We start from the raw sequence: 21,371 nt of genomic DNA, 5'->3' as shown, positions 1-21,371 counted from the left end.
GAACAATCTGCCAGTTTGGGACGTGTCAATCTGGCCAAAAATTAACATCACAATCTCTATAATCGCAGTCACAATCGACAATCTAGATTGCTATATTTTTTCTCAATTTTGAATTGCCCTGTAGAGTGTGGCCAGACTTGAAATAGCCTAGGAGTTTCTCCATCTGCACCAATAAAACATTACATTGCATAAAAGGGAGTTCTTTTTTTCACCCATGTTCCTCATCCACCTTTCCAGGAGCTATAACTCGCATTGCATTATTTACAATACGTCACTCAAGAAAGAGCCATGTGAAGTAATTTGTCCAATGAGATGGCATACTTTACATTATTAAAACGTGATAAGACATATAAAATAGTAAAAAGTGACATTTCTGCCAGGAAACAATCAGATTAGCTCAGACAGCAAGGGATCAGTGGCAACACTGGTCTTTAGCCAAGGGCATAAATGAGATGGGACTAAACATGGAGGGCACTTAAAACAAAGCCCAACATAACCCAGTTATTTATCGATGGGCTGTAGCCCACAAATGACTTTAATCAAGTTTAAAAACTAAAATAGGCTGCCCTACATCTCTAGACAACAGACTTAAGTCTTACTAATCTTTTATTTAAGAACATCAGCATATCTTGGTGGTTAGGTATGATTTGTAACTCACTGTTCATCAAATTAAGCTGATAAGTTTCGTCAGAGCAGAAATGAATTGTAAAAGAAGCATTGGTTACAATTAGCTAGTAGGATGATGAGCAGCAGGACAAGAGCACACGACAGTGTGGGTGAGCTCACTCTGTCCTGTCTGACAAATGGAAAACCACTTGTGTTGTGTGCACAGCATGTGGTCGTATTGTGGTTACATACTGAACACACAGCACATCTATCTCAAACTGGATGTCTTGAGATCTGCACTGTCAGCTCTTACATTCCAGATTGGAAGGTGGTGGTAGGTGATTAATGGATCATGAATTAATCATTAACACCTCCATTCAATTTAAAAAATGTAATGTTTTCTAAAGGAGCCTGATATCCTGAGCGTTTCTCTCTGGCTCATGATACTGGCTACATTTATCCTTGACCTTGAAAAACTAATCCTCAGGACATGAGGTTTTACAGTGATTGTAAAATGTAACAATTCACTTTTAATCCCACACTGGAATATGCGTGACATACGTGTAGCAGAGAGTGTTTGGTAAGGGAGGTTACCCCCTCTCCTCTGTCGGATATTGTTCAGCTTAAATCAGGCTATTTGGCTTCACTGAAAGGAAACCAGGGATCCATCTTCTCTTGTTTTGCATAGTTTTTCATGTCATGCCTTTCCCAACACAATTTACCACCACAGTTTATGTTTGCCACCATTCTGGGTTGCATCTTATTAACCACAACCTACACTTTTTTTTTCGATCAATGTGGTAGTGTAAGATGACTGCTTTTATGCTGTAATTATGTGGTGTCAACTCATGGTTGATATTTAATTATATTGTTTGCATTTAAAAAGAAAGTAATCTAGTTACAATAATGATAATAATGATAAGAATAAGAATAATAACAGTTTACCTTTCCACTACAGTAACATCACTAGTGCAGTCACCAATTAGAAAGAAAGTTTACATATAATTGGTTTTGAGCTGCCAAACACATATTCACTTTTTATATAAGAGTAGTACAACCTTGAGTTTGCAAATATGCAAATCTATTGTACACATTCCTTTTTCATCATAACAGTTTGGGAGACTCCCCGTCACGCATGCCACCGTCACACTATGCTATATTACTCAGTGTTACTGCTCTAATGAGAAAATGAGCTCAGCTGTCTTCCATTTGTACATTATCTTTAGAAGAAGTAGTTAAGCCTTCCCACCTGCCTGCATTTAAACCACAGTCCTTGTTCATGGCTCTGTGCTCTCTGTTGTGTAACGGCTGCCATACGACTCATCACCTAAGAATTATAATAGTGGTTTCACGCCCAGTTACTGTATTGCTGCCTTGGGTTTTTTCAACTTGGGTATTTTGAGTCATGTATTGTCAAAATTGTTTGCCTACTGATATTGGTGAGGTGAAGTGTCTGCACAGAACCCAAAGGATACTATAAGACAACACCCAGCCCAGCCACAGTCTGTTTACCCTGCTGTCATATAGCAACATATATAGAGGTATCTGCTGCTGCACCACCAGGCTACAGAGCAGCTTTTCTCTGCTGTGAGACTCCAAAACTCATCCTCAACACTCAAAATTGATTTTCTTCCACTTTGTTGTACAACCTTTTGTTGTAGGTCGACAAATTAATTAACCTTGAACCTTTAATTTCTTTTAGTATAATCTTGTCCGTCCTTCTTGTAATTTTTGGTCGCATTTTTCTGGTTCAAAACACTATCTAAACTTGTGTTGTTCATGGTGAACCTGACAAATAGAGGATGTTACATGATCCTTTACCCATCACTGTTGAAATTCACATTAATTGGCACCACCCTGAAAATAATACCAAAAGAGGTTGTGCCCATATTTCACTGTCTGGCTCTAATGTGACAGTTGAGACTGCTAAGCAGGCAGTAAGAGTGGAATTTGGACCGGCCTCATTTTCAGGTTTGGTCCTCTATTATGACAGATAATGAAGCAGGAGCTTAGAGCTGGAGCCCTACCCTAAACATGAACTGATCAGGAATCTAACCTTGCCATCGTTGCAACCAGAACCAGACTATTTTGTTTTTTTGTTTTATATCTAAGATCATTATAGGTTGATATTGGCCTTTATATCAGCCAGTCATGATGGCATTTTATCTGGCTGATGAGTTGAATGTAATGCTTTTTGTTTATAACCTGTAACTCAAACATGCTCAATTGGTGTCTATAAAAGGCCCTTAAAGGAGCTATTTTTTAATTATGTTTTCTATTATGGCAGTCAATGTTCAAGAAGATTTTGTCAATAACTTTTTGCTGAAACTCAAGACTCTTGAACTGTAGTGGATGCTATAGTCACTGGCCACTAGCAGTTGTCATCTGGATATGGGGATTTAGTAAGACTGAAGATTAAATTCCGTTACGCCCAATTTGAAATACAGGCTTACCCACAACTATGATAAGTCCCGGCTATGTAATATTGACAACACCACATAATCTTTATGCTTTTTGCAGTTACAGTCACAAACGCACAATGAAGTGTTCTGTAAAAAAAAAAGAAAAGATGTCCATATCAAATACTGAAGTGGGCTATTATAATTTTGCTCAGCCACAGCTTAAATGTGTAAGTGAGTTCAAAGAGTGTTTATTGGTTACTTAATGAGTAACCAACACCTAACTTGTAAAGTAAGGCCTGAAATAAGTGAAATTCAACTTAAATGTCAGTGTACTGAAACCCAACGCTGCTAGAATAAAATTCTGAACACAGCTACAGTGCCAGGAGTTTTTATTCTCGGCAGTATTGGCTTCACTCAAAAAGTAGTCTATAGTCAGTCTTTGAGTAACCTTTTGTTTGCCGCTATGTCATGTTCATGCAGATGATGAAGTCGACAGCACAACACAGGGTGAAGAAGGGAACTCTGGTGGGGGAACACCTCCATCCAAACGCAAAGGCAAGTTCTCCAAAATGGGAAGAATCTTCAAGCCCTGGAAATGGAGAAAGAAGAAGCCAAGTGAAAAGTTTGCTGAAACATCGATAGGTATGATTGGTACTAGGGCTTATTATTTTCACATAATGTGTGTATTACATTATGCTTGATTGATATTAATGTATTTTTCCTTTTGTCAGCCTTGGAAAGAAAGATTTCTGTTCGAAAAAGTCGGCAAGAGCTGATTGCAAGAGGAGTTTTAAAGGATATCCCAGAGAATGGTAAGTCGATCTTGTTTTGTTAATAAGGATGCTATGGATAAATTGGCTCCATCTTTGATGACACTTACCTGTATTTTTACTGCTTGTGTCTTCATGAAACAGACAGCAATGATGTGAACCACTCCAAAGGTCAACCAGTGAAAAATGGACACCCTGTGCCAATGGACGTGGATAGGGTGTCTGAAGCAGGAGTGCGAGTGTCCAGAGGGGAATCTGACATCAAAGTGAATTCCCTGAGGCCGCCCCAAGCAGATGACCGTCGAAGCAGAGCACCGTCCGATGCCTCCCGAAGTAATCGGGCACCTTTGGATGTGGACTCTCATGCACGGCTTTCTGTGGACGTAGACAGACGAAGCCGTCTGCCATCAGATGTTGATAAGAGAAGCGGTTCCCTACCCCGGGGACCTCCACAAGATGATAGATACCGCAGAGAAGAAAGGAGAGATGGCAAAGATGACAGGGATGAAAGAGGAAGGAAAAACAAGGAAGACATGGAAGGGAGACACGGGGGAGTTGACCGGAGGGAAGACAGAGACTTAAGAGAAAGGCGCGAATGGAGAGATGACAGAGAGAGGAGAGATGAAAGAACAGAGAGAGACGTTAGGGAAAGGAGAGATCGCGATGACAGGGAACGAAGAGAGCGAGACGATAGGGAACGTAGAGATCGCGATGACAGGGAACGTAGAGATCGTGACGATAGGGAACGTAAAGATCGTGAAGATAGGGAACGTAGTAATCGTGACGAAAAGGAAAGGAGGGATCGGGATGAGAGGGAGCGCAGAGATCGTGACGAAAGGGAAAGGAGAGATCGGGATGAGAGAGAAAGAAGAGACAGGGATGAGAGGGAACGCAGGGATCGTGACGAGAGGGAAAGGAGGGACAGGGCAGATGATGGGGATCGGCGGACTGAGAGGAGGGACAACAGAGATGAGAGAGAAAGAGAGGACAGGGAGAGGAAAGACATTCGAGGAGAAAGAGATGATGGGGATAGGAGAGATGACCGAGACAGAAGAGAAGACCGAGAGAGGAGAGATGATAAGGACATAAGGGCCAAGAGAAATGAAAGAGAGCGAAGAGACGAGCGGGAAAAGAGGGAGGAGAAGGAGAGGAGAGAAAAACCAGAGCCTCAGCGCTCTGGGGATGACTCGCGGCCTATAGTCAGGCCTGTCTCTGAGATGGACTTGCGGCCTCCTCTACAGAAGAGCTCCTCAGAGGACAACAAGAAGCCTCGCCCTGCCTCAGAGGCTGACAAAAGGAGTACCCTACCCAGATACATGCCAGCTGCAGAGTTCAGAGAACGCTCAGGTAAGATCTTACTATCTGTTTTCTGCACTTTTCAACCTGCTAGTTGGTGAAATTCAGTGGTGCATTAACATTTAAGAAACTTCTATGGAAAAAGTTGATGGTTCTGTTGTAATTTCTCAGAATCGCAGCTTTACCAAAGACAGGAGGCCTGTTATCTTAGCACATTTTTTGACAGTTAATTCTGACAGGTTAAGAACTGAATGAGGCACTCATACTTGGCCCTGTTTTGTACAGCTCTTATCATGCAAAGAGAACTATTTCTGCTGGAGAGCAGCTCTCCTAAATATTTGTGTTTCTGTTGGTCTTGGAAAAGTCTGAAAGGGTCTGTAAAGCTGCCAAAATGTATTGAAAAGTGTTTTTCTGAAGCTTATACAATATACAGGTTCCAGCTTTTTGACTTTAAGTGGATATCTTCTGGTGTTACTGTTCTCTTGGTACAAAAGTCCCTCTCTGTGTTGCTGCAACTCAGGAAGGAAACATTGTCTATTGAAATATGCAAAGAATTTTGTTCTTAACATTGAACGATACCCACTTGATTTTATGAACTCAGACTGCTGAAGCCCCATGTTACCGAGGACAGTGGAATTTGTCCCATTCTCTTTCATTGGAGGCATTTCAGGAGATCTTTAAATGACCAGTAAAAACAGGAGGAGTGATTACACCAAACAAATGCTGTTTTAAACGTGCATATATGACTGTTAGCATTGTTTTCAGACAGACTTGGAAAAAATGTGAACCTACCCGTACTTGCAATTGCTTCAGTTATATAATAAATGTATAACATGGCATAACAATGTGCCAGTCAAACATTTGTTGTACTGATGGTGCTGAGGCTATTTCACAATCTCAGAGTGAATCAGGTCTGCACGCCAATCAGGGAACGAGAACTGAACTATATGCTAAACCTGTCTCACGACGGCAGTGTTTTCGAATCATAAGTGCAGTAATATCAGGATCAAAAGCAGTCAGTCTGTACAATGTGCAATGCAGGAGACATTTTAACTTAGATAAGTGTGTGTTATTAAAATGAGTGGCATTCAGAACATTGATTTGACCTGTTTTTTAGCAAAGGCTTCTCTGGCCAGCTTTGAATATATTGAATACACCATACTTCATTAACAAAAAAAAGGTGTTATGTCTTTAATTGTACACACCTTGTGTCCTGTACTTGTGCTGACATGTAGACATCCTGTCTCTTGGTACCTGCACACCATTTCCTAGTCATGAACGTGTTGCTATGATGAAATGCTAACACGTGTGCACACCAAAGTCTTCTGATGGCGCTGTGAAGGCATTTTGGGTAAATGATTAAACTGTTATTCTGACAGGGTTTGTGAAGCTAACAGGCTCAACCTGAAGGCCTCAACGAACTGGAACAGTAAATATCAAGCTTTGATACATGGATTCAGGTGAACATGAAAAGGGGGGAGAACAAATCATTGGGACCCCTGTGTGCTTCTTTGATCTCTCTTCATGTATGCTGTGTGTGAACTTCAGTTCATCTGATTCATGTTACCGCTCATCCATTAATAACTGAAGAGCCTTGTTCAGAGGTGCCCTCTGGGTAAGCGCTGAAACATCTGCTTATTTTGCAAGGTTCACCAACTCCTCAGCATTTCCTTCAGTGTTACTGTATGTGATGATGACCCTTTGTGTTTCCCGTGTTGTTGTCACTTCTCCTTTAATGTTTGTGTTTGCATGTATGCCCCCCCTCTGTAGAGTCCGCTGGTGTCCGCTTCGCCCCTGACCCTCGTCCAGCAAAAGACTCCCAGCAGGAACCTCCACCAACCAAACAGGCTCTGCTTCCCCCTAAATTTCTCACTGCTTCCTCCACTGATTCCGCCAGGAGTCCAACCCCCTCCTCTTCCTCATCATCCTCCTCCTCTTCCTCCTCCTCCTCCTCTGCCGCTTTACCTGTGGCCAAGCCACCGAGGACGGTCTCGCTAATAGTTGATGACCCACCTCGACCCTCCCCCGCTGCTCCTCCCTCAGCTGACTCTGACGCACCGCCCCCTGTCCCTCCCCACGCCAAGCAGCCTCCTGTCCCTCCACCCAAACCCACCAACCGCAACAGCAACCCCGCACTGCTTGGTGAGTTTGTTGCCGTCTGCTTCTTCAGTTTTATAGACGCATAAAACAAGCGTCTCTCTATAAACATCTGCTTTGGTCTTTGTGTATCTGCCTTTATACTTTCAGTCACACGACCTCCAAAAAGAGCTTTGCAGGATTTCATTAAGGCCCAAGGAAACTTTTTATGGGGTCTTTGGGAAACAGTGATATTACATTGCATCACAAATGGATTTAAGCAGTCACCTCAACAGAGGGCCACAGACAACGTTGCCATTCTAGTCAACCCAAAATATGGTTGCAGTTTGTCCTAGATGTTTAATAAATGTATTGGTGGTGTGTTTCATGTACTTGTGGGAAGCTCTGATGCTGAAACTTGAGTTAACAGCCCATTCCAACAGCAGTGTTTTAAGTGCAAACAGTTGTAGCTTCGTTTGAATGTAGTGTTGGAGTTAATTCAGTGACAACATAGTGACAAGATGGAACTTAAAATTTACAACTTACACAAGCAGGTGTAAAGTAATTCCTTATGAGACAGGAGAGACTAACGATGGAGCCATACAAGGTTTTTCTTCAATATTGACACAGGGAGTACATTACGTGTGACAGATATCTGTTTACATTTATGATTGCACTGACATGCACACTCCTTATTGTGCTGTACACGTCCCATTATTAGGAATAGAAGAGGGCACAAGTGATATTTTATACAGCAGATATTTTATTGACACCACTTGTCTGTAAGAGTAACTTGAACTGTTAAGGCGTTGACTTCTGCAGAATATTTAAGTTTTCCAGAAAATTTTGACAGTTGTATTTTTTCTGAGCAGCCCTCTTTACCTCAGTAAAAACAAAAGTGATGGATAAATAATATACATAATGGTTAAATTATTATAGTAACAGACGTTGCTTCTGCCATATTTCAGTTATTTAAAAAGAAAACCAAGATCACATTTTTAGTACTTAAAACTACACCTATGAGAAGTTAGACGAACAAACTAATGTATATACTCTATTTTGACAAATAAGCTGTAACAGTTCTTTTTGTTCGCTCTTTAAAGTAATATTTAGCATTCTACGATAGTGCGATGACATGTTTTCAGGTTTTCTTTAATGCACCTGGATTGCAACTCAGTAGCTCATAATTAACTGAGTGGCACTCAGTGGAGCACATACCTCCACCAAGGCCCAACAGTGCTTTTAATTCAATCCTCTTTAAATCTAATCCAACGTCAAATAAAACACATATTATTATATTATATTAGCTACATCCAGATTTTTTTGGGATCTGCATCAAATTGTACTCACTGAGAAATTAACAAAAGTGTTGTAAAATGGCCTCACAATGTTGAAGAAAGTGAAAAAATAATAATCCTGCATCGGTCCCTTTATCTAGATCCACACCAAAAGGTAATCTGCAATGGATGAAACCTCTCTGTGACAATGTTTTCATTATGGCCAACTTAGCTGCAGCATAAGTAGAGATGGTGCAAATGAACAATGTTCTTAATTCAGTAAGAAACTAAGTAGTTACTTGTTTAACTTTTGAGTACAACAAGCTGCAGGTGCATAACAGCTGTGGATCTCTGACCATCTGATCAGGGAAGTCACTTTTTCTGCCTGAAATATTCTTGAAGATGAAAGTCGTTCTCATTCAACAGAAAAGCTTTTGTGAGGTCTCAGCTAAGACTGGGATTTACACGGTATGAAGGGTGTGCAGGGTGTTGGCCCACACCTATTTCACAGATGCAAATGTTACTTTTTGTTTGTTCTGGTGTGACTGTTGGGATTTTTAGCAAGTGAAAGGGTGAGGAAGACACTGTAGGTGGTGGAGCAAGATATTCTTTGGATGTGTAGCATGTAAAAAAACGGTACCTTTTATCTAGTACATTTTGAGTCCTTGCCCAAATCTAACTGTCAGTCTCACAGTGAGGCTGCAGCCCGTTGCTGCGTAGGTGTTTTCCAATATGTTGCTAGTGTGCACTTTCAGTGTGCACAGCCACCAGTCTCTGAGGAGAGGACACGCACAGGCTTGTCTTTGCACCAATACTGCCGTGCCAGCACTTCTCTGGAGGTTAGATAGAAACTGATTGGCTTTTAGTATTCCATATCCTTTGTCCCAGCATGCCACAGCTGCTCTTGTTTACAGCCCATCCCAGTACTGTCTCTTTGATACAGTGTCTGTAGCAGGGACACATTCCACCACCATTTGATGGGCAAGGTTTCAATGCATATGTTACTACACTTCATTTCACACTCGGTCTACAGTTGTTTGTCCGTACAGAGTAGCTTGACTTATTAATTTCAGTCTGAGATGACATTGGTCTTTGACATAGGAGAGTGTCTGTTTCAGTGTGTTGGACTGTTGAAAACTTGCAATTGCGCACATATTCCTGGTGAATGCAGTCCCTGTAGAATACATCTACTGTTTTTTTCCCCTCTTTCCAGTGTGTTCAATTGAAGTGTTTTTCTTTTTTTTTTTAATTGAAGTATGTTATAAAATTCAGTTTTTATGTTGAATCAATCACAGTAATTAAAGCAGTATATCAGCCCGACTGATGTATTGGTCTTTTGAGGATGATATTAGTCTTTATATTTGGTTTGGTTTGTTTCAAAAATTCCGATAATGATACTTTGGCCAACATTAATTTCTTTTTGGTCACACTGTCTAATAACCATCATTAATAACTGGTAAATCTATAGTTAATTAAACTTTAGTTGATAGTTAACATGGAATGCTTAATAAACAATTTATTAAGCAATTGTTTATTGTGAAGTTGCAATAATGTTTATGATACTTTGTAAATGGTTAATGAATACTGTGTAGTACTATATTGTTTATAAAGGATTCCATTTTTGTTAACAGTGAAATAACTATTGACTAAAGTTTAGTTAACTTTACCATTTGTTAATGATGGTTATTATTAAGTGTTACCATTGGGTTTTTTTTAACCCTTGCAAAACTATATTTTGATCTGGATCCCTTATATTTGTTTACTGACACACACAGCAGGATCTTTTACAGTGTAAAAGTCAACTTGTCAGTGCTCCCTGGTGGAGAATTTAAATCACTTCTAGCCTAGTTTAGCATTTCTGCAAAGCAAATTTCTTGCTAGCTGATCTGTTGGTCCAGCTGTTACTGTGACAGACAAGTTGAAACATGGAAAAATGGGGTTTCCCTGTGCTTATTTCCCTGAAAGAGAACTCTTAATACGAAACTATGTGTCAATGGGAAATGCCACCCTGCAGTGTAAACAGGATTACTTACAAAAGTGAAACTGACTGAGTTATTTTTCCACAGAAGTTGTTTAACTTCCAGGGAAGGATGCATACTGCTTCTTGACGGTGTAAAACCAAGACAAACTTTATTCGAAACCACCCTCTTGTATTTCTCTCCCAGCTTGGAATGTAAACCCAGCCCTATCCCTGACATCTCCACTCATTTTTGCCAGCCTCCTCATTGAACAGGGGCTCTAAGGTCAGGCAGCCTTGTTACTGGACCAGCTGGAGACGCCAGAGCGAGCTCGGCCTGTATCTTTCTCTACCTGTGTACCTGCGGCACAGGGCTGCCCAGACCTGCTCAGGTACCCAGCAGGACACCAGTCCCGCCAGTCCATCTTAACAGAGCCTGCAGAGTTGGCATTTTGATTCTCCACCCTCATGAAATATGGACTATCTCACCTCCATTTTAACTCAAACTGCATTTTGCATGTGTATCGCAGCCACTGGAGCTGTTTTTGCTCAACTAACGTCCAGGAAAACATTGCATGGACATGTTGTGTGCTGGAGTGCATTGGATGTGTTTGTTGATTCCAGTGGATGTTTCTTATCGACTGTTGATACAGTTGTGTGTTAATATTTATGTCTCACCCTCCACTGACTCAGCAACCAGCTCAGCAGTAACAGGAACGTCATCTAAACTCTTACTGACTTATATGCTTGTTTTTGTTAATGAAACTAACTTCACCTAAAGACTGGCTTTGCATCTTCATGTTCTGGCTGCAGATCATCATTCTGTATGACATGTATTGATTACAGTTTATTTTTAACAGCGGAGCTTTCTCAGCCTGGCAGCGGTGTCATCATAGTGCCAGCACCCGCCAAGCGCTCTCCACCTACCCCACCAAAGAGGATGACCCCTGTCACCAAGCGTCATTCTGTGGACCCTTCTCCTCCCAGTCAGGTCCCAGAGTCTCCCACCACTGACTCAGCTTCTGCCCCTGCACTGATGCCCCCTGCTGTGCTCAAAGGAGACAACAGTGAGGACAAGACGGCACCTCCTCAGACCTCCACTGAGTCTCCGCCTTTGCCACCGTCCCACATTCCTCCATCTCCTCCCAGGGTTCAGTCGCTGCAGCCGCCCAGCGCCTCCTCCTCTGGACCCATGCCCACCGTGCAAGCTGATCCCCCGAGCCCGACCACCGAGCCGCCCAGCCAACTTCCAGCCATCCCCCTGCACATTCTCATCCAGAGAGCCCTGGCCAGCCCTGGCCCCGCTCAGCCCAACCCAGATGGTTCCCAGAGGGCACACTCGCTGCTGTTTGAGTCTCCTCCAGATTTCCTGATCGAGGATGTGGGAAACTCAAGGCACTCTCTCCCCATCACCATCGAACCTCTCAGGCTGTAAGTGGCCCACATACTGTTCACCACATTCTAACAGAAGAAAACATCATAGATTTGAAAGCTGAGAATGAAACAAAGCAGTTTGTTTTCTTTAGTTTAACCTGTAGTACAGGGCTTTCCTTTGTGGAATTTTTGTTTTGTTTAAATCAGTCAAGTCCTACTGAGACTAAATGACTTGTTACTTGTGGTCACATGCACTCACCAAGCTATTGACAGATGCCGTTTCTGTAGCCTGACACACTGTCAAGTCAGAGTTTTTTGAAGAATGTGAGAGTGCAAGCAAATCATTACTCCAGTCACGCGATTAGTCAATCAATTATCTGATCGGACAAAAAAGACATTTGAAGAAGTCCCTTTGTGTTCTGGTAAATAGCAATAGGCTTTTTTCACAATTGCTGTAGATCAAACAGATAATTGAAAAATCAAGAACCTAATTTACAAATGATTCCATGAAAGAGAGATCTGTAAGTTGTGCCTTAAAGCCAAGCACTTAGCTCGTTGGCTGAGACAAACAGCCCATCCTCCCTCTACTAGCAGCAGGCTACCTGCAGGCAGTGAGTCACCTCAGCAGAGGGAGGAGAACAGGACAGGATGAATGACTCACTGATGTCTGTGTTCTTCATTCATTCAGTAGTGTGATGTCAGGACAATTATTTCACTGACATTTTAGATTTGTTTCCAGTGAGATATTACTGAGTGTATACAGTGACTTTGCTGTTGTAAACCATGATTGTTGTGAGTCTATGAACAGCATTTAGATATATTTGAAATATCAACAAATTTTAAATAACTTTAAAAGGCAATTTATTTTTATTTTTTGTATAAAGAGATACGATTAGATATTCCATTTTTGGCCATAAAATGAGCTGAAAACATTTTGGCATTGGTGGTACTCCAAAACTTTGTTTGTGGGTGGTCTAATATCACAGTTCCCTTCAAAGCGTACTAAGACCCAAGCAAAGACTGTTATTTTCTACTGTCCATGCAAACAAGTTGAGTAATGTATAAAGCTTCATCGTATAGCCACAGTTCAAGAGCCTGCGCAGAGTAATAATGTACTAATGAGTCACAGGACCACACATTAGACGTTATTCGACAAACAACAGGGAACCATGTTTAAGAGACTACTTTAAAGCCAACTTTAATCTAAAATTTAATAAGAGACGAGCAACATCAACACAGAACGATTTAGAAGGGAACAAATGGAAGAAAGCTTGGGTGGGCCAAGTCATAAAGAGATCCAATACCTGTATGACTCGGTGCTGTGGGAGCGGAGCCAAACAAAATAAGGTGTACACTTTCAGATTTTTAATACGCCGCTCCAGACATCTGCCGTGTAAATCTGTCATAAAGATTACACATCGTCGGGGAGGCAGAAATAGAGCAGTCCCAGTTTCAGCTTCGTTTGGACTGCAGGTTTTTCTTCTCCCTTTATTTCATTCATTAGATTAAATTAAAAAAAAAATTGAATTTAATATACAAGACAAAACATAAAACTCAACACTGTCATTGACAATGAATATTGATGTCATTGGATCATCTATATTGCATCGTCATATTTCAAGAAAATATTTTTATTTCAAAAAAGATATAAAGACTCTGTTTCCTGGGTTTCTTCTGTTGCTCTAAAGCTACCAGCAAGAGAGCAACACTATCGTGTAGAACTGTGCCTTGTTTATCGCTTCAGCAAACAGTTGAGCTTTATTCTCTCACCTGGCAAAAGAGTTGCAAATTGCCTCTGACTGTACAGAACCACTATCTCCCTGATTACTAACTCATACCGGCACCTCAGGGCAAATTGTGGTTCCAAGAAGCCTAAGAGTTTTGTGGTTATTTCTCACACTTGGACGTAACAGAAAAAAAGCTGAGCTTTCTCACAACTGTACCTTTTTACAGGCCAGAAGACGATGACTTCGACATGGAAGAGGAACTGCGTAAGCTTCATCCTCCGAGGCTTCCTCGCCATGTGGAGCTGGAGCCCCGCAGCAGGAGAGCTATGGTTGGAGACCCCAGAGTGAGCGTCATCCATGAGGGCGGAGGCCCCGGGGACAGTGAGGAAGAGTCCGATTCTGACGGCCCCATCCTGTACAGAGATGACGACGACGATGATGACGACGAAGACGGCCCTCCAAGTAATTTGGCCTTCATCATACCACTACACTCCACTCACATGCGAGCAACATTTTATACAAGTGCCCTATTTAAAAAACGGCTCTAGACTGCACATTAAGCTCAGACTGAATTATTTTTTCATATAAAGCACTTCTTTGTTTACAACACCTGTTCTTTGTAATGTTTGTATTTTGTTTATATATCACTGCTCACTGATTATTTATGTGCCATATGATTAACAGGTGGCCTGGCGAGCCGTGTGAAGAGGAAGGACACATTAGCCCTGAAGCTGGAGAGACAAGAGAGAGAGGAGCGCAACGCTCAGGAGAACCACGAAGACATGAGTTGGCATAACAAGCACCAGTGGGAGGAAGTGAGGAACAGGATCGGTACCACACTGAACAGGTGAACAACTCACAATTGAATGTGACAAATCAGTGTCACCGATCTCCATCCATCTGTCCTGCACAGTTTGGCTGATTGCCTACATTGTTTATGGTGTAATTCATCTTGTTTGAGAGGCTCTCCTTCCACTTCAGGGATAAAGCCCACACATTTCTTTAGTTTGTCATGGAACTGGTCACATCGCAAGACAAACTGTGCCTTTTAAAATGATCTTTATCGGCTTGAAAAAACGAATAGTCAACAGTGTTTTGTGTCTTCAGGCGGCTGAGTCAGAGGCCGTCAGCGGAGGAGCTGGAGCAGAGGAACATCCTTCAAGGTAAGACTCTCCCTCCATCCCTCACTTCTGCATTCAGGTGTTTATTTGCATTCGATTCCTCAGCCACACAAGGTCAAAAGGCTCCTTTTTCATTTTTCTCATCTTTGCTTCAATCAATAGTCTGCATTAGTCATTCATTCAGGCTAATGTGTTTTTTTTCCATCTTGCCTCCGGCATATGGATGGCCACTAAACACACAGCAGTTTGTACGACATTAGTGATTTGATTTTATCAAGATATTGTTCCTGATTTGAATAATAGGGCAACTCCAGGAGCCATATGCATAAATCAAAACCACTTAAAATAAAGTGGTATTTATAAAGGGAAATGAGAGGAAAATGTGCGCCATGCATCCTTCAGAGCACACTTGCATGTGGTCACGTGATATGATAATGGAGAGATGAAGTAAATAGGGTCAGGGACTGAATTAAATATCCAATATTGTTATATGCCGTTAGTCAAGTATGCAGTCTAGACACCAGTTTCATGTATCCCTGCTTCACATTCATATTTTTAACTATTGGAGTCAACTAGATAATGTTTTCATGCTCTAAATTAAAAAAAACACATTATTTTTCTCATACTGTCCGTTGCTGCAGCACCTCTATTCAGCCTCTGTCTAAACACTGCATTTTAGCGCCGGTCTCTTTCAGGCCGCCCTCCAGAAAAGCACAAGTATGCTCTGATTGGTCAACTCTCACAGGCCTGAACAGACACCACCCTCAGTGTGTCCGCCTCTACTCTGCTGATGTTTTTGCATCCACAGCCAGGCAGGGGAAATCCCACTTCCTATGACGTGGGACCTTTTTAAAACAGCTTAAGCAAATTAATATTAGAGTGTACAAGCAGACTTAGTATAGTGAAAATCAGCCTACTGTGGTGAAACATCAGCGCAGCAACACCATGATGCCAAGTTGGATCCCAGAAGCAAGTATTAACATAATACTTCTGAGGATCTGTCAACACGTTTTGATCCAGGCTTCATACCACCACGCTGCATCTCGCTTGTCCTCAAATGACTCGGCCAAGACGATGCCTCTCACCGGTGCTAAAACAATGCTGCGCCTTGTGTAGAGCAAGACGGCAATTTAAGATTCCCGTTACCGCAGCGTGCCGACGGCAGCTCGGGTGGAATCCACCTGAGTGGTCACAGTGTTTCCCCCTCTCATGGAATGTCTTTTCTCCTTGCAGCCAAGAACGAAACGGATCGGCGATTAGAGAGATGCGAGATCAAACGCAGGCTCACCAGAAAGGTCAGGATGCAACCAAATAACTGTATCATACATCTGCCAGTTATTATTAGGAACTAGAAAGTAGCCCCCCATGACACTTCAGACAGATCTCACTTAACATGCTGCTGTTTGTTCCTCTATCAGCTGTCGCAGAGACCCACAGTGGCTGAACTGCAGGCGAGGAAGATCCTGCGCTTCCATGAGTACGTCGAGTCGACCCATGCCCAAGACTACGACCGGAGAGCAGATAAACCCTGGACCAAGCTCACTCCTGCTGACAAGGTAAGACTCATCCCTTACCTACACACACACACAAACGCACACTCGACACCTCTCTTTATACTAACAGGGCTCTTGAGGCTTAGAGCGTCTTAGCAAGAGGAGAGCCTAAGCCCTGTGAGTTTTTTAACAGCAATGTCTTCTACTTTGGTCAACTCTCTGAGAGGATTTGCATTCCAAGCAGATTCGGTATCGAGGAGGAATCCCAGGAATGCTATACAGCTGGTGCTTAGTTTTACCAAGTGAATTACCTGGTCCAGTGAAGCTCACAAAATATGTAGGAACAGAGAATGTATGTTGGAAGTGACATGATTTTAGTAACGCGTTTCATTTGTATTTAAAGTAAAAACATGTTTTTTTTAGCAGAAATAATGCAGCTTTGATCACACTCTTGCTGTCTTCTTTTGTGCCTTGCTATAAATGTATAAAGCTGTTCCAGCTGAAGTGCCGTCTCTTTCATGTCTCCTCTCAGGCTGCCATCCGCAAAGAGCTCAACGAATTCAAGAGTTCAGAGATGGAGGTTCACGAGGAAAGCAGGATCTATACCCGGTCAGGCTCGTGTACAATTCTCATCAATAATTTACCTCCACTGTTCTCCAAGTTTATTCAGCTGCATCTTCAATACTTTATTAGTTCTATTTTTGAAGATTGTTTTTTACCTTGATGTGATAAAAAAGCTAGAAATAGCCTCCTGACCTTCTCCCTCTCTTTCCCTCAGGTTCCATCGGCCTTAGCTGTCCATGGTGAGCAGTAAAGCACTTAGACTGGGAGCAGTGAGGAGGAACAATTCCCTCTTCTCACTATGAACTGAACATGTGGCGTTTTTACTGACTGCCTGCTAACCTGCTTCAGCTGGACGCACCGCTGTCGCTGACAACTGGAACCAAAGCGAGAGAAGCCACAAATCAGTTAAACCTCGGGTGGTGCTCAGACATACTCCAGGTCTGTGGAATTCAGGACGGGAGGAGTTTGTTGGTGCGTTCATGTTGGAGGCACCCGGTGCCAACACTAAAAGAGCGAGAACTCGGAGAGAGTTATATTGAACTGACAGGATAACTGTTGGAGGGTTATCACACTGTGTTCATGTGGGGAAACTACTCGCATGCCTTTACCTGCCTTCACATGACATGTTCTCTTCTTTACAGAACAGCAAGACTATGCACATAAAGACACTGTAACACTGACGATGGTACCACTAAACTAATCTGGATTTATATGTTAGGTACCGCAAAAGGTGCCATACAGCACCAGCCTTACTCACGTGATCTCACACACTTACGTAATTTAAGATTCAGACAAAATGTGAAAGACTAGTGCGTTTCTTATTTAAAACTCAGTCGTAGCTCATTTAGAATCAACAGTTTGAGCTCCGAGCTGCTGATTCCAACCTAATATTTGAAAGAGTGCATATTACTGTATTTTGTTGATCATTTAAATGATTCTCATGGAGCACATATTATATTATTTTCTAATAAGGCACCTTATGTTCCTTAATTGGGTGTGTAGAAATTGAAATGGTTGGAGCCTATAATTCTATGTTTATAACTGAATTATTCAAGCAGGAGAATGTACATATTTTTATTTTCCTGGCTGTTTTATGGTACTTTATATATGCGAGTCCATAGTTGGCTGCAATTGTATAAATCAATTATGTAGATTTGATTGACTTTATATTGTACATCCACAGTACTGCTGACATGTTTTAATTGTAAAGTATTTCTCAAATGTTATTTCCAAGTAGTAATGACACAAACTATTTCTTTTTTTTCCTTTTTTTTTTTGATACAGAGATCTTTAACATGTTTTTGCAAACCTCACTGTATAAATGAATCCACTCAGAAATTAAAATAACCTGTGATTTCCCCTTCAGTATTGTGTGATTATTTTAGTCTCTAACACCAAGTCTGTCCCACTCTTCATCCTTTCTATCCTGCTGTCTGCTGGAGACAGAAAGAAATATCTGAAGTGAATGATCACTGTGATCTCTAAAATGGATATGTTGAAGTATATAGCCCCTTAGAATGACCAGATGGGGGCAGTGTTATATAAAATGTGCAGATTGATTTACAACCCGGTCACCAGTGATACAAAGTCCAATAATGTGGTTTAAGACAAAGAAAGCCTTTATTAGAATCATGTCTTCCCTTCACAGATGAATGTGTTTAACAGAAGACGTGGAGCTGACATTTCTTTGAACAAACCAAGCTTTTGTCCCTTTTCACCTCCTCTGTGACGCTAATTAGCAGGAAATAGACACAGAGTCAGCTCTCACCCAATTAGTGTTCACACACAAGCTGAATGTCAAATGATTACAAAAAAGGAAGTGATTAGAAAGAATCACCTTTGTTCTTGTGTCCTCGTGTGTAGAACAAAAAGACTGCAGTGGATCCGGTATGACAGCAGCATGCTCTAAGACACAAACGCACATAATTCATCACTTTTTAATGTCTAATAATCATTTACTATTCTTCTGCAGCCATGTAGCATTGCTTGTAAACTTTTCAGAACATAAATAATAAACTCCTCAAAACTAATTTTTACTATTTGTTATTTTAGTCATTGATATATTTCCACATAACCAAATTCATGTTTCTGTCTTACACACATCGGTTATACAAACTGACACAGATGATCACAATCACTGTCCTGTGGTGTGCCCTGCATGCAGTAGTTTGTGATAGCGCTGTCATACTTGCACTGCTGCTTCACTTAGTTTGAAAATCTAATCTTCAACAGCTGAACATGAACCGTAGAGTGCCATCATTTCACTGCGACGGGAAACTGATTTTAAGACAGCATAAGCACCTGCTCCCTTTGAAAGAGCATACTGGTTGATGTGTTTGAAAATTATGTTTGGTGCTGTTCTCATTTTCAAATTGTTGGAAAATTGCTTTTTCATGTTCAATTTGTCCCCAAAAGAGCACAGTGACATGTACATGCAATAGGCCAGTGGAGCAGTCTCACTAATCTCTTCTGAATATTGTCCACTTTGAAGCAGGACAAGTCTTTGAGAATGAAATGTTGAAATCCATTATCATTTCCATCTTCATCTTATTGTTACAAAATTGCATTTTCATTTAAATGTAAATGGAACAAACTCAATCTTGCAGAGTGGTGCACAGAGCACAACCTGCTGCTCAATGATAACAAAAGCAAAGAGCTGATTTTTGATTTGAACAAAGAAGGCAAAGACACACCACTGTCTACATCAGTGGAGCTGAGGTGGAGCAGGGGAACAGTTTTATGTTCCTGGGAATCAACATCACAAAGAGCTTGACATGTACATCACACATCTCCACCCTGGTAAAAGAAAAGACTAGGTTGTACTTCCTGAGGAAACTCAGGAAGGCAAAATTCCCTTGCCATGTTCTTGCAAACTTTTTTCAGAGGAGCAATAGAAAGCATTCTGAAACTGGCATCGTCCCTGCGCGGCCCAGGACAGGAAGGGTCTATAGTGGGTGATTAAAACCATCCAGAACATCACTGGTACCATATGTAGGGCAGCAGTGACATCAGTGAAGTGAAATTTCTGTACAGAGCCCAAAGGATACTAAAGGACAACACACCCAGCCAGTCTGTTCACCCTGCTGCTGTCTGGCAAAAGATACAGAAGTATCCGCTGCTGTGTCACAGTCTTCATCAGCAATCTTTTTGATATCTAGAATGAACTTGGAGTGCATCATTTAAAATGTGATCTAACTGTGCAAAAGCAGGTGTCTTTTACTTTTAATACATTAAGAATTAAAAGGTCTATGTAGATCATATGTAGACGCGTCACATGCTATTGGTCACTTAAAAAAAGGAATCCCACAGTTACTGAGGCTGAGAAGTGCTGGCGTGATAAATCATTTAATCTTCAGCTGCACTGACTCTCACTGTCAGTCATAATACCAAACCAGCAGCGATGATTGAATACAACTTCATGAGGCCTGATTTGATTACTCATCCATTACACATCCTCCATTTGAAGGCTGCAGCTTGAATGTCTGACGAGATGGAGTCACCAGGGACTAGATGTCTCTGTGGGCCCGACTTTAAGCAAACCATACCCAGTCATCCTGTGGGTTAGATGAGGTGCCTGCAGGCCATCACAGACTGGTGTAAATGAATCCTATAATAACATGAAGTGTGAGCACGTAGGTCCTCATAAACAGCTTGACAGAAGATCTCAACTCTAAATTGGTTAGCTTGTTATCACACTCTCAAACTGTTTGCACTGTGGAACATGTGTGGAGCTAATTAGAGCTGCCGACATCTTGGCCAGTAGCCTTAATGCAGCCAGAGAAGAAGAGCAGGTGTTTACTTTAGTTTCGTAGCCGTGCTAGTGGCATGGGATGGATATGTTGGCAGGTTAGTTGGTCAGTCCACCACTTTGGTCCAGACAGAAATATCCCAACAACCATTGGATGGGTTGCCATGAAATCTTGTACAGACATGCACAGTCTCCATCCTAATGACTGCGGTGAGCACCTCTCTTTTCACAGAGCACCACCTGCAGGTCAATGCTACACCTATTCTGAGACATATCTTCACATGTACTTGATGGATTGGCACATTCATGGTTTCCAGATGATGACTACTTAAACTTCTGATTTACTCTGTCACCATGTGGTAAACATAACAGTCATGGGACTCAAGTCGAGTCTTTAGTTAAAGCAAGTCCCTCTCTCAATCTAAAAAACTTCCCTCCCAATCCATTGAAACAGTGAGTTGATAGACAGACTAAAAAGAAATTAATTTGAACTGTACACATAAAATGAACACTGACAAATCTTTACAGTCTTCAACTTCCAAGTCCAAGTCGAGTCTCAAGTAATTTATTTTCTGTCAAGTTGTAAGTCCTCAAAACAGTGATTCGAGTCAGACTTTTTATGGAGCACCACCGGCAGGTCAAAGTTTCCGCTATTCTGAGAAAAATCTTTATATCTACTGGATGGACTGACACATTTTCTACAGACATTCCTGGCTTCCAGATGGTGAACCCTAATGACTTTGGTGATCCTCTGTTTTATTCTCTAGTGTCACTCTGAGGTATGCATTTGTGGTTTTGAGTGAAATGTCTCAACAACTATTTGATGGATTGCCATGAAATGTGGTTTAAACATTCATGTCCCCCTCAGCATTGGTGATCCTTTTGTTTCATCACAAAATACCTGCAGAAATGTGTGTTTAGTGCTAATTAGCACATTAGCATGGTGCCACACTAAACTAA

The 21,371-nt window shown here is 41.6% G+C and overlaps 1 protein-coding gene across 4 annotated transcripts in view; it reads left to right on the top strand.

Moving 5' to 3' along the window:
* Nucleotides 1–18,028, top strand: part of phactr4a (phosphatase and actin regulator 4a) — a 33,709-nt gene extending 15,681 nt beyond the window's left edge. For 3 of the 4 annotated variants that reach the window (XM_084379040.1, XM_084379039.1, XM_084379038.1), the window contains 13 exons: nucleotides 3,489–3,650; nucleotides 3,740–3,820; nucleotides 3,923–5,125; nucleotides 6,845–7,216; nucleotides 10,645–10,776; nucleotides 11,245–11,815; nucleotides 13,712–13,947; nucleotides 14,170–14,332; nucleotides 14,593–14,648; nucleotides 15,840–15,901; nucleotides 16,025–16,162; nucleotides 16,632–16,708; nucleotides 16,878–18,028. In XM_084379040.1, the coding sequence (XP_084235166.1) occupies nucleotides 3,489–3,650; nucleotides 3,740–3,820; nucleotides 3,923–5,125; nucleotides 6,845–7,216; nucleotides 10,645–10,776; nucleotides 11,245–11,815; nucleotides 13,712–13,947; nucleotides 14,170–14,332; nucleotides 14,593–14,648; nucleotides 15,840–15,901; nucleotides 16,025–16,162; nucleotides 16,632–16,708; nucleotides 16,878–16,893 (3,269 nt within the window). In that variant the 3' untranslated portion in view covers nucleotides 16,894–18,028. The remainder of the gene's footprint in view (nucleotides 1–3,488; nucleotides 3,651–3,739; nucleotides 3,821–3,922; nucleotides 5,126–6,844; nucleotides 7,217–10,644; nucleotides 10,777–11,244; nucleotides 11,816–13,711; nucleotides 13,948–14,169; nucleotides 14,333–14,592; nucleotides 14,649–15,839; nucleotides 15,902–16,024; nucleotides 16,163–16,631; nucleotides 16,709–16,877) is intronic. The other variant, XM_084379041.1, reaches the window with a different exon arrangement.
* The last annotated feature ends 3,343 nt before the right edge of the window (nucleotides 18,029–21,371 follow it).

The sequence above is a fragment of the Pagrus pagrus genome (assembly GCF_965226575.1).
Source record: "Pagrus pagrus genome assembly, chromosome: 17".
NCBI lineage: Eukaryota > Metazoa > Chordata > Actinopteri > Spariformes > Sparidae > Pagrus > Pagrus pagrus.
This window is presented reverse-complemented; position numbering and strand designations above follow the sequence as displayed.